This window comes from Sitophilus oryzae, unplaced genomic scaffold (genome assembly GCF_002938485.1).
Source record: "Sitophilus oryzae breed Bouriz unplaced genomic scaffold, Soryzae_2.0 scaffold_85_pilon_pilon, whole genome shotgun sequence".
NCBI classification, from domain to species: Eukaryota; Metazoa; Arthropoda; class Insecta; order Coleoptera; family Curculionidae; genus Sitophilus; species Sitophilus oryzae.
In genome coordinates this window covers 888,846-900,846 of record NW_022147483.1, presented here as the reverse complement: position 1 = coordinate 900,846, position 12,001 = coordinate 888,846, and the positions used below count along the sequence as shown (strand labels likewise).

At 31.4% G+C, this 12,001-nt stretch overlaps 1 protein-coding gene across 6 annotated transcripts in view; it reads left to right on the top strand.

Moving 5' to 3' along the window:
* Positions 1-12,001, top strand: part of LOC115890223 (protein bric-a-brac 1-like) — a 506,239-nt gene that overhangs the window by 478,460 nt on the left and 15,778 nt on the right. For all 6 annotated transcript variants that reach the window (XM_030910400.1, XM_030910399.1, XM_030910403.1 and 3 more), the window contains one exon: positions 4,273-4,330. In XM_030910400.1, the coding sequence (XP_030766260.1) occupies positions 4,273-4,330 (58 nt within the window). The remainder of the gene's footprint in view (positions 1-4,272; positions 4,331-12,001) is intronic.

The following is a 12,001-nucleotide window of genomic DNA, read 5'->3' as shown; positions in this document are numbered from 1 at the left end:
TATATCGAGCATAGCTCGGCTGTTCCAAGGAGAAACACAGTATATGCATTTTTTGTAAATATCATTTTTACCATATAATATGTATACCGGGTGTTGCATCGTCGAGCGGGAAAAAGGAAATCCCATGTAAATTTTAATGGGGTCAATTATTGGCTTCCCTAATTATTTTAGAGAATAATTCTATTTAGATTTATTGAAGAGCACTAAAACCCACATTCAAAAGAATAACTTTAGATATTTTTTATTAGCCCGTTTACGAGTTATCGCCGATTTCTTTTTAAATATTTCTCCTTTCTTATGGCTCTGTATTTACTTATGAGGACCAGTCAAGGTAAAAGATAACTGTCAAATGAAGTTGTCATTTTAGAAATTTACCTATTTAGTGCTTTATTATTGAAAACTCATTCCTACATCGGAAATCTTAAAGATGTATTTATAAATATAAATTAATATGAATTAAAGTAAAATAAAGTAATCAATTACAAGGTTAATTATAGTATTATTACAATATTCAATAACTTATTAATTTAGGTACTATTAAATTGTTAGAACTTTAGGATTTAAGATGTTCAAATATTCCTCCATCGACTGCTAGACAATAACCCAAGCAATCATAAAATTCTCATCTTACATTCGCTAGTTGGCAAACTGAAATTCTATTGCATTCGGTAGAAATAGCATTTTTTAACTCGTCTAGATTTGGGTATTGTTTATCCTTGTATATCCTGTTTTTTAAATGGCCCCAGAGAAAGAAATCATTTGGCGAAATATCAGGAGACCTTGCTGGCCAATTTACTGTATGATTTAGGCCAATAACGTTTCCGTTAAAACTATTGTCTAAATATTCCCGAACAGCCAGGGTACTATGTGCCGCGGGCAGCCATCCATTTGGTACCAAACTTCCTGATTTTCCCTAGCGGCATCATGTAAAGCAGGTAAAATATGATTTTCGAATAGTTCCAAATAATATTCTGCATTTAAATTTCGCGTAAGAAATAATGGCCCTATAATATTGTGTCCGAATATCCCTGCCCAAACATTTACTTTCTGTGGATATTGCGTCCTTGTTTCGACAAACCTGTGTTGGTTTTCTTACACGTCAAAATAGCAAGTAGTCGAGAAGAATTCACTGTAATTATCGCCAATCTTCGCTGAGTAGAGGCACCTCAAGAAGAAGAATTATTGTATAAATATATTATGTGTTTAGTGAAAAAAAAACGTAATTCTTTTTAGTTTATCTCTTAGATTTTATGGAAAAAGTGTAGTAGTGTAACCTTAAATAGTGTAGACCAAACAAACACCAAAAAGTTTCACCTTTTAAACATTTTTTTTATTTATCACAACCTTTATTGAATTCTTCGTTCAGTATATAAAAAAAATTCTGAAGCCACAGCACTGATTTCAAATGATGCGCTCCTGTTGGAGACTGTTTTTTATTCAGATGCCCGAGCGATGGAAGAAGAAAAGAGACGAATAGAAGTAGTAAAGAAATAAAAGGAACATCGTTCCGGCAATATGTCGTCCTGTCGGTGGTCGTCGCGTTGACAAAGAAGAAGCCACAGATCGATGTCTGTGATAAGGTCGGCGACAAGCAGGAGGTTGAGTGACGTAGCACGTGCCTGAGAATCAGTGGCGTATCGCAGTGATCTAGAATGTTACAAGATTTAATACAACCATAAAAAAATATTTGCCCCTTAAAATGAATCACTATTTCAAAAAGGGTTAATATAAAGAAAAATTTAACCAAAAGTGGATAATTATAATTAATTATTGTCTTTAGACTTTTATGTCGGAATAAAGTCACTAAAAAGCGCCAACTAAAAATATTCCCACATCAAAGTCGATGTTATTTTTAATTTTTTCTCAGTGTTTTAGTTGGAAAGGTGTATATTAACATGAAGCTAATTGCAACGAGGTGTTTATATGAGATTTTAATGTTCGATATGCGCGAACACGCAACTTACGTCACACTAACTCGTGTGTACAGACGCTAATCGCTGCATTGCTTTGATTTTTCTCCTAGTAGGTAACTTGGCATAAACTACTAAAGTTACTTTAAAAAAAATGTCAGGAATCTGGAAAAAATTGTACTTTAATTGTAAGTTAAAGTACGATTTTACGAATATAGAGTGTCTATGCATAGCAAGCCAGATCATATGATTTATAAATATACAGGGTGTTGATACCATTTGAGAAAACATAATTTTAGTTCATATCTTCAAAAAAAATTTTTTGTTCAAAATCAGATTACGTCACTGTATTTTACGCAAAAAGTTCTACACGAAACAGTTTTCACCTTCTCGATACCTTTCACTATAACAGAAATACAGAGGGTGTCCCAAATTGCAACATTTTCAAAAAGACACTGTAGCTCAGAAACTAAGAGGGCTATAATTTTTTTTCGCAAAAAAACGCATTCTGCTATATCCACTGATAACGGAGATACCGTATGCTCTTAACCAAAATGGAACACTCTGTACACAAATAATATTTACAAATTAATCGAGAAAGTTTACAGTTGAGGGTTAGAACCTTTGGTGTTACACAGCAAAATAAAAACACTAAATCACCACAATACACCAAAACACTTTTACTTTTACACTGGACGCGCGTTTCGCTAACAATGTTAGCATCATCAGCAGATGATTATAAACTAAAGTACAATCTACAAGTTGAGCGTTTATATACTCGCTCAGTGGGCACCGAGTGGGCGTGGCAAAATCTAGCCAAACCGAGTCAGAGCCAACTGAGCGTAACAGTTAAATTTCCGCCACTAGAGTAGTAGGAACAAAGAACTTGAAGGAATTGGACCGTTGACTCTGTTCATACTATCTTTACATTTATTAATTCTGATGCTTTCATATGCATCTAATTGCTTGTAATTTGAGACTTGTTTAATTAATTTTAAATTATTAAGATCTATACAATGTTCTTTATCAACAATATGTTCGGCAACGCAAGATTTATCCGGTCTACCATATCTTATCTGAGCTAAATGTTCTTTAAATGTAGTTAATATTGATCTTCTAGGTTGCCCAACATATTTCTGATTACAATCTTTTCCAGTGGAGGTGTTTTATCTTTTGGATTACCTAATAATTGTTGTAATTTATTATTAGCACTATACACAAGTTTATAATTGACATTCTTAAAAATTCCTTTTAGACCACGGGATAACTCTCTATCAAACGGTATTGAAAAATATTTAGACGTATCTTTCTCCACTTGAAAAGTCGAATTTTCAGAAATCATTAACCTATACTTACGTTTTCTAATTAATTTATCAACTAGTGAAGGAGAATATCCATTACACTCATCTACATTCCTAATGTAATCTCTTTCTATTTCATATCTTTCGTTGGAAAGTGGGAAAAGTGGTCGAGAAAGTGCTAGAAAACAAACCAAAAAAAATGTCGTCGTGGAAGCTCAACTAAGCGAATGTTCTAAGATTAGTATTTCCCATCTAACATTGTTGGGACTTTAAATTAAAACAGGCGTCGTCATAATATCCCATTACAGAGCTCGTCAGGACGATAATTTTCACAAACCTACTAATAAATACGTGTAGGTTTCTTCTTTTTGTCGTTGTTGTGTAATTCTGGCCGAAGACGCGAAGATTTATACGAAAACGAGCGACATTTTGCGGAAGTCGCGCAACTTCTAGAACTATGTAGCATTAAATATTATTATTTTCGGCTTTAAATGTGCTTTCTGTGTCTGTTTCAGGACGATAGGCGACTACATACATATATATTTTCACTCTTTGCTAGAAATAACTGGGTTTAATTTTATTTAATTAAAGTAACTTATTGTCGTACGAAGAAGTTTATTATAGGTTCGTTCCAACATAACAGAGAACCGTTTTTGGTACGGTTACGCTTATGCGCAGTACAGAAAATGGATAGATTTGATTTTTAAAACTTAGAAAAAATTCACCTAAATTTTCAAGTTTTTATCATTTTCTCTATAACCGTATGGAAATTTCGAAATGTATAAACGGGATTTTAGACCCAGCAAATTTTTTTATGAAGAATGCATTTTTCTCAAAAAATCAATAATAAAAAAGTTTTCTCTCTCCGTCTAGTAAAGACAATCCGGGGACATATTGTATATTAATAATTAAAAATTAGGTTTTGAATTTGATTTTAAAATCAGTTCAAAAATCGTACCAATCCCCATTTAATTTTGGTATAGTAACAGTGTTAAACTGTTTTTTTTTTTGTTATTTTGTTATAAATATCGTTATACTTATAGGGTTTCTTTTTTTTGCAGGCTAAGCTGTTAGAATCATCACATGCTTGGCTCGGAGCCTCGACATCATCAATAGCCGGTAAGTGTCATACAAAATAATCATTATTACTATTTTGATCCCTTATTTTATCAAAACAAACACACCATACACTTTACACAACACACATCAAATAAAAAACACAACAATAACTATATATGTATTTATTTTTTTTAAATTTTATGATACATATTTATTTGTGACACACTCTATATACTATATACAGTATCACTGTATTCCTGTATACAGGGTGTTAAAAAATAGTGTACCAAACTTTAGTGGGTAATTTTATAGATAAAAATAAAGCAAAAAGTGCCTTCCCCAGGAAGTTACTGCCCTTCAAAGAGTATAGATAAAATTAATGTATTTCTTTTTATTTTTAAGAACATTGGTAAATCATTTTCCTTGAAATTTGGTATTTTTACACACATTTGAATGCCAAATCGAATGGCAATATTAGAAAAATAAAATTAATGTATTTCTTTTTATTTTTAAGAACATTGGTAAATAATTTTTCTTGAAATTTGGTATTTTTACACACATTTTAATGCCAAATCGAATGGCAATATTGGAAAAATCCATAACTGTTTTGAAAGGGTACTTTTCATTGATTTGGGTAGAGGGTAGTTTCTCGGAAAACTTTTTATCTTAATATATACAGTAATTTCAACATATGACATAAAAAGTTTGGACATTTTTATATTTTAAAATGGATACTCTTGGTTTAGTTCCGTAATAAGCTTTAAAAAATTTCAAGATATGTTCCATGTGAGGGCTATAAGGGTAAAATATTGCAAGGGCTGTAACTTCTTCAGGAAGCATTTTAGAAACTGTTTGTTTTATTTTTATTTGTATAGTATCACCCACTCAAGTTTGGTATACTATTTTTTACGCCCTGTATATAGTGTAACTCTTAAATTATTTTAGTAAAGCTATTAATTAAACTTAATTATATTACACGGATCAGAGAAAAAAACATCGTCAAAGTAGGCAAGGTCAATCTCACAAGGTTTGACCTCACCAAAATTACCATCGATTGTCATTCCCCAGCCGTCTTTGACGCCGTTTTTTTTTCGATCGTATGATATTATATTTAATATGCTTTTATTAAAGTAATTTCTGAAAGATATAATATTATAAAAATACATAATAAATCTTTTTATATACAATATAGCCTCATAGACAGATATATATTCTTGTTTAATAAATAATATGATAACGTAATTTATAACTCCGCGGAAATTAATAATAAAAACAATATTTCTTTTTTTTCTCGAAATTATAAGTAACGAAAATAATCGTAAATACGTCGTCCGCAAGATATGAAAGCCTATTTTTCACAATAATTATTACTATAAATATTTACGATAGATATATAAAAACAATATAAATAATGTATAAAATAATTTAAGGAGGGTAAAAATAGACTTGGAAATAATTAATTTTGCGCAATAAAAATAAATGTAAATAACATAAAATATATTGCGCGGTGTAATTTATATATTATTTATGGATATGTTAAAATAATAAAACATATTTCGGGATACACATATCTTTTGTTTTTTCATAATATTGAGATTGTTATATATAACTTATTCTATAATGTGTGGAAATATATAAGGCGTGAAACATCTGATTTGTTGAGTGTTGGTTGATTTCGTATTTTTTATTATCGAGAAAATACAATTTGTAGTCTGTAGCGGAGAAGAATACAATTTTTTAATCTGATTGAATGTGGTTCATACATCAGTGCATAGAACATTTTCACCTGTGGGGATAAAAAAATACCAATTTCATAAAAAGAAAAACCAAACAAACCGAATAATCGCAGAGAGAATATGCAACAAACCCTACCAAACGATATAATTCACCCACCCCCATTTCTTTCTCCAGCTTCTCCAATCTCTCCCCCCCCCCCCCCCCCCCCATTCCGAATAATCGATAACTTGGCATAAATTATCCATGAACGGGCGTGTTGTGCTCCCCGTGGGGGGCCTGGGAGGCACCCGGGGGGGGACGGGGGCGAGCGAAACGAAACAATTTCGCATTAATAGCAACTGTTTCATTAATATATTAGTAACTGCTGTAAATAAATTTAATTAAATGCATAATTCAGAGCGGGGGGACGGGGGGCAGGTACGGGTCTATAAAGGGAGGGAGCCGTTGCAGCCCCCGGGCTGAAATATTGAGATATGATGGGCCCTCTCTCTCTCTGCCGCTCGCGCGTTTTAATCTTTAATCGGCTCCATTATTGGACGGCCCTACACGGACTTTTGCTTATTTATTAAAGGGCTGCGAGACCTGCCATACAGTTTAATTGATATATATTTGGTCATTTTCGAATATTTCGACGGTTGTGCTGAGTCTCGATTTCGGAGTTTATTTATGATAGAGAGATGAGGAAGGTATATATAATCCCATCAAAAACATAGAATATAAAAAAAATGCCTCGCAACACAATTCTTCCACTATAAAAAGTTGTGAGATCCCATGTAAAACCAAGTCCAGTTTATTTTATTTAGTTTCTTTTCAAGCACATATTCAACAATTTTATTACAAATTGTTAGTATCAATATTAGTCATTTTTATTTCTGTAATAATTATAATGACTTGGCAATTGTTTAGATTTACTTAGTGATCGAAATGGTAGATTATTCTCTTATAATTATGGTGCTGTGCAATTGCCAAGTCATTATAATTATTACAGAAATAAAGATAACTAATATTGATACTAACAATTTGAATATCTGCTTAAAGAGAAACTAAATAAAATAAACTGACTTGGTTTTACATGAGATCTCACAACGTATAGGGGAAGAATTGTGTTGCGAGACTTGGGCATTTTTTACATTCTATGTTTTTGATGGGATCTCATTTTTTTTGTAGGTTATCCTCAAAATTATTATCCTATTATTTTCTAGGGTCAACTAGGGTCAACGTAGGTTTTTCAATATAATATTTAAGAAGTTTGATCAGCAATAATTCAACTTTGAATTATTGTATAAAAGTATAAAGTCAGATAATATCAAATGGATTAATTCTAGTTTTCTAACTTGTGTTTCCGACTTTCGTTATAACCTAAATTTCAACTTTAAAAATGTTTAATTCATGATTTTACCAATGCTTATTCAAAATTATGTTTTTGTCAATTTTACACATATTTTATTTTTTATCTAGAAAACTATAAGAGATACAGTATTGGTCAAAAGTAAATGGAACCAATAACAATAATTGCGAAGGAAATCAGATTTGAGGTGTTAAATATCAAAATTATTTTATGTACCTTTGTATGTTAAAAGGTTAATACATTCTCACCAAAATACTACAAACAAATATAAATTTTTCTGTTAGTCTTATCAGTTATAGATAGATAAGAATTGGCAAATATTGCTTTTTTGTCTTGGACAAAAGTAGATGAACCAAATATTTTTAAAAATCGTTAGTTTCATTTGTTCTGCTTTTATGAACAATTGCGATTTAAAAACATTTGAGCTCTTGTGATATATCAGGCCACGTGGAATTAACTTGTCTGCAGATCTTAAGGTGCGAGTAGTGAATGCTTTTAAGGATGGTTTGAAGCAATCGGAAATCGCTAAGCAATTACGCCTTGGAAAATCAGCGGTACATTATATTTTAAAGAGATATAATGAGAGAGGAGATGTCTCTATAAAAAGAAAACCAGGACGACCTAAAAAAAGTTGGTCCCAATGTGATAAAAGCCATAAAACGAATTTCTTCACAAGATCCATTTTTGCCGTCAACGAAGATAAAAGCAAAACTTGAAGAAATGGGCTATCCACCAGTGAGTACAAGGACGATCCGGACTTAAATTAGTTGATCAGAAGTTGTTTTCCCGAAGACCCGCCAAGAAACTACTGCTATCAAAAAAAAAATTGAAGGCCCGATTAGCATTTGCCAAGGAACATCAAAACTGGACTGTGGCACAATGGAAAAAAGTTTGTTTTAGTGACGAATCAAAGTTTAATTTGGTGTCATCAGATGGAATTCAACATGTAAGAAGACCTCCCCAACACACGCTTGCTACCAAAGTACACGCGACCCACTGTAAAACAGGGTGGGGGCTCAATCATGGTATGGGGCTGTTTTTCTGGGTATGGGATGGGGCCTCTCCATAAAATTGAGGGCATAATGGATCGGTTTGGCTACAGAGACATTTTACAAAACCTTTTAGTGCCTTATTTGGAGGAAAAAATGCCAGTTGTACACTACTTCCAACATGATAACGACCCGAAACATGCCTCACAATTGGTTAAAAGGTTTTTGGAAGATGAAATGGTGACTGTTCTCAAATGGCCATCGCAATCCCCAGACCTGAATCCAATAGAAAATTTATGGGAAATGTTGGATCAACACATTAGGACCAAATTCTACAAAAATAAGCAAGAATTATTTGCAGCTTTGGAAGAGTCTTGGAAAAATATCGATTTTTCAATAATTGAAAATCTTCTGGGATCTATGCCTAAGCGATGTCTGAAAGTAATTAAGAGAATAAGGGTTATTACACTAAGTACTAGTAAATTATAAGTTAATTTTTCAGTTTTTGTTAACATAAGATTTTTTTTATTAAATATATATTTTGTTCATCTACTTTTGTCCAATAGTTTTTTCAATTTAAATTTTTTGCTACCTTATTAAAGCACATTTTAAAAAAACAATACTATTTATTTTTATAGCACTGACACTAGACTTCAAGTAAATATAGCTCAAATTTTAATTTTAAACATATTAGGAAAAACCCATTATTTTAACAAAGCTCATCCACTTATCGCCAATACTGTAGGTATAGGTTAGTATAATAGAAAAATTATAAGATATGAAAGTAGTTTCCAAAAATGTAATAATATACTGGGTGTTTCATTTAAAATAACAAAGATGCTAACCATTTTCAAATGATCCGGCAACACTGTAACGCTGATAATATTTTAGATAGATAGAGCAGGTGTCTGTATACAAAAATCCAAATTTTCAAAACAATTCTATCATCGGTCCTCCTATAACCATCACCGGAAAGTCAGTTACTGGTAACTGACTTTCTAACTTTTAATCTATGAGGATATTTAGAGACTTTTCATTTTTTTTTCATTTTATAAGCTTAAAGCTAAACAAAAATTTAAAATTTGAAGTTTGTGACACATCCAGAAGTACCTTAGAATTTTGATGATCTGTCAGTGAATCAATGTTCAAATCTTTGAATAAGAAGGAAGGAGCATAATGCTATACATGTATTCATGCATGGTGGGCGGAAAAAGCACTCTAGGGTGGGGATCCTTGACAGTTCTATTTGACGATTCATTTGACACATTTGAATTTGATTTGAAATTTTGTGGATTTGTCACTCTTTACGGAGCGTATTTTATGTTATTTATTATTTATTTTACTACTGATAGTTGTATAAAGGTAGTAAATCTAAATGGAAATTGTGGCAGAACTTAAATTAACATTGACACTATAGCGATTTATCGAAAAAGACTCTAAAATAGTTGGTTGTGTAGCGTGCGGTAGATCTCGGCAAAAATGTGTGAAATAATGGACCATCTTTTCGCTAGTAAGTGACTATATAATATACATACGTGTAGTAAACCGATCATTTATGAAATTCACTTAAAATTAACTAATTATATATTTTTTCTTGCATTTTTCCTTTTATTTACTTCTTGTCAAAGATTAGATGTCAAAGAATTTAGATACGTCAATTTGACTTACCTGCTTCAGTAGCGTATCGGATGTTTATGGTTATAAATAATTATTATAACTTAACTATTTTTATAAGAATTTTAATAACTACCAACATTTATTCACAATGTAAAATAAAAAAAAATATTGAGTCTACCCCACGTCTACCCTACATCTTAGTTTTACATTTTTTAAATAAAATTAGAACGGCACTGATAAACCGGAATTTAAGTCGGCCATATTTGAGGCCCATCGCGGTGGACCTAAGATTTTTGATATGCTCCTTCCTTAGTCTTCTTATTCAAAGGTTCAAATTAAAGAAATTTGACAAGACTAAAAATTGACATTTTTTTGATACCAAAAAAAGAGATTAATTTTAGAATTAAGAAACAGAATTTTATGAAATTTTAAACAAGTGACTTAACCTATTCTCCAGATATACATTTTATTTTATTACCATTATATTTATAATATTTTATTGCTTTTATAATATTTACAAAACGTTTTCTTCGTCGCTTTTGTACCTGTGCCGACGTGCCACACACACAAACAGAAATTCCCCGGTATTTGTATAATTATTAAATTGTTTAAACAAATACATATATATTCTTGTTTAAACAAATATCGGGTACGAGAAAGCGGGACAATAAAATAAGGCGTCGCCTTTGCGGGCCCGTAAAGATTTATCGCCACAGATTTACTCTATTTGTTCACGAGTATACATGCATGCGATTTATGTGTCTGTATATGTATATTTATTCTTAATCTCATTATTTATTTGGTTGCGTAAAGATTAAAACAGAAAGAGAGAGAAAAAAGTATTTTGCGTCAAACGAAGGAGGCCCTATTTCGTTTTGAGTAGTTCGATATGAATTTATCATTTATTATATTATTTTTTATAGAAACAGAAAGACGCTCATGAGTTTTTGCCAAAAAAGAAATTGTTGAAAATTTTATTTAAAAAAAAAGCACAAATTTTTATTTTTGGAAATCTTTTATATTTTCAGTTTAAAGAACATAATATCTCGATAATATGGCAACATATAGGTAGTAAATTAGAAAGAATTGTTAAAAAAGTATATTTCTAATAAAAATAGATAAGCTATATTAAGGAATACTAAATATTAATATTCCATGCTTAAAAAATGATGTATAAAAAATCTAGGAAAAATCTTCTGGCTCATCTGCGTTCTGTTAATAATTTAACGTGTTTTTTTTTTCACTATATCATTCCGCTTGCGTGGTATCCCCCACCAGGCTTCTCCATTCATTGTATCCGATAAAAAACTGGTCTTAAATAATTCAGTGTCTTTAAGCGACTCGTTCTTTGGCAAATGAGAATATAAATAAATTATTTCGATGCGATGTATACGCTTAAAATTGTTGGAAAAAGAAACAGTAACTGTGTAATATACAGGGTGTCCCAGAAATAAGTGCAAGTATTTTAAGTTGTGGTAGATCTCGATAAAAGAAACATATTTTCTCCTTATCGTTTTTCAAATAAGTCCAAAATAACGGAGCTATTTTACTTTGAAAATTTCCAAAAAATGATTTTTTGCTAAAATTTTGAGAACCACTGGATCTTTTCTGGATTTTCCTTCTTGTAAATTTAATCTAATACATATGTTACCATATTATCAAGAAATTATGTTTTTTAAGTAAAAACTAAAAAAAATTCTAAAAAATGTTGAATTTTCAAAAAAAAAATTTCGCGAAAAAAACTCATAGGCGTGTTTCTGGGGTTGAACTATGCTACCAGTTAAAATACGTACTTATTTCTGGGACATCCTGTATAGAGAGAAGAAGTATGCAAATATGGAATACCATTTACTTTTAAAAGGTATTTAAAAATTACTGTCTTTTGCGATTAGGCGTATTCGTTTCCGAGAAATTCCTGTATTCCCCCGTATTACGGATACAATTCCCTTTTTTTAGTGTAAAAGATTGGATTAGTATCTATGGCCCTCAATCGTTATACAAACTATACAAGCATACCGTGTGTATACAAACAGACCTTCA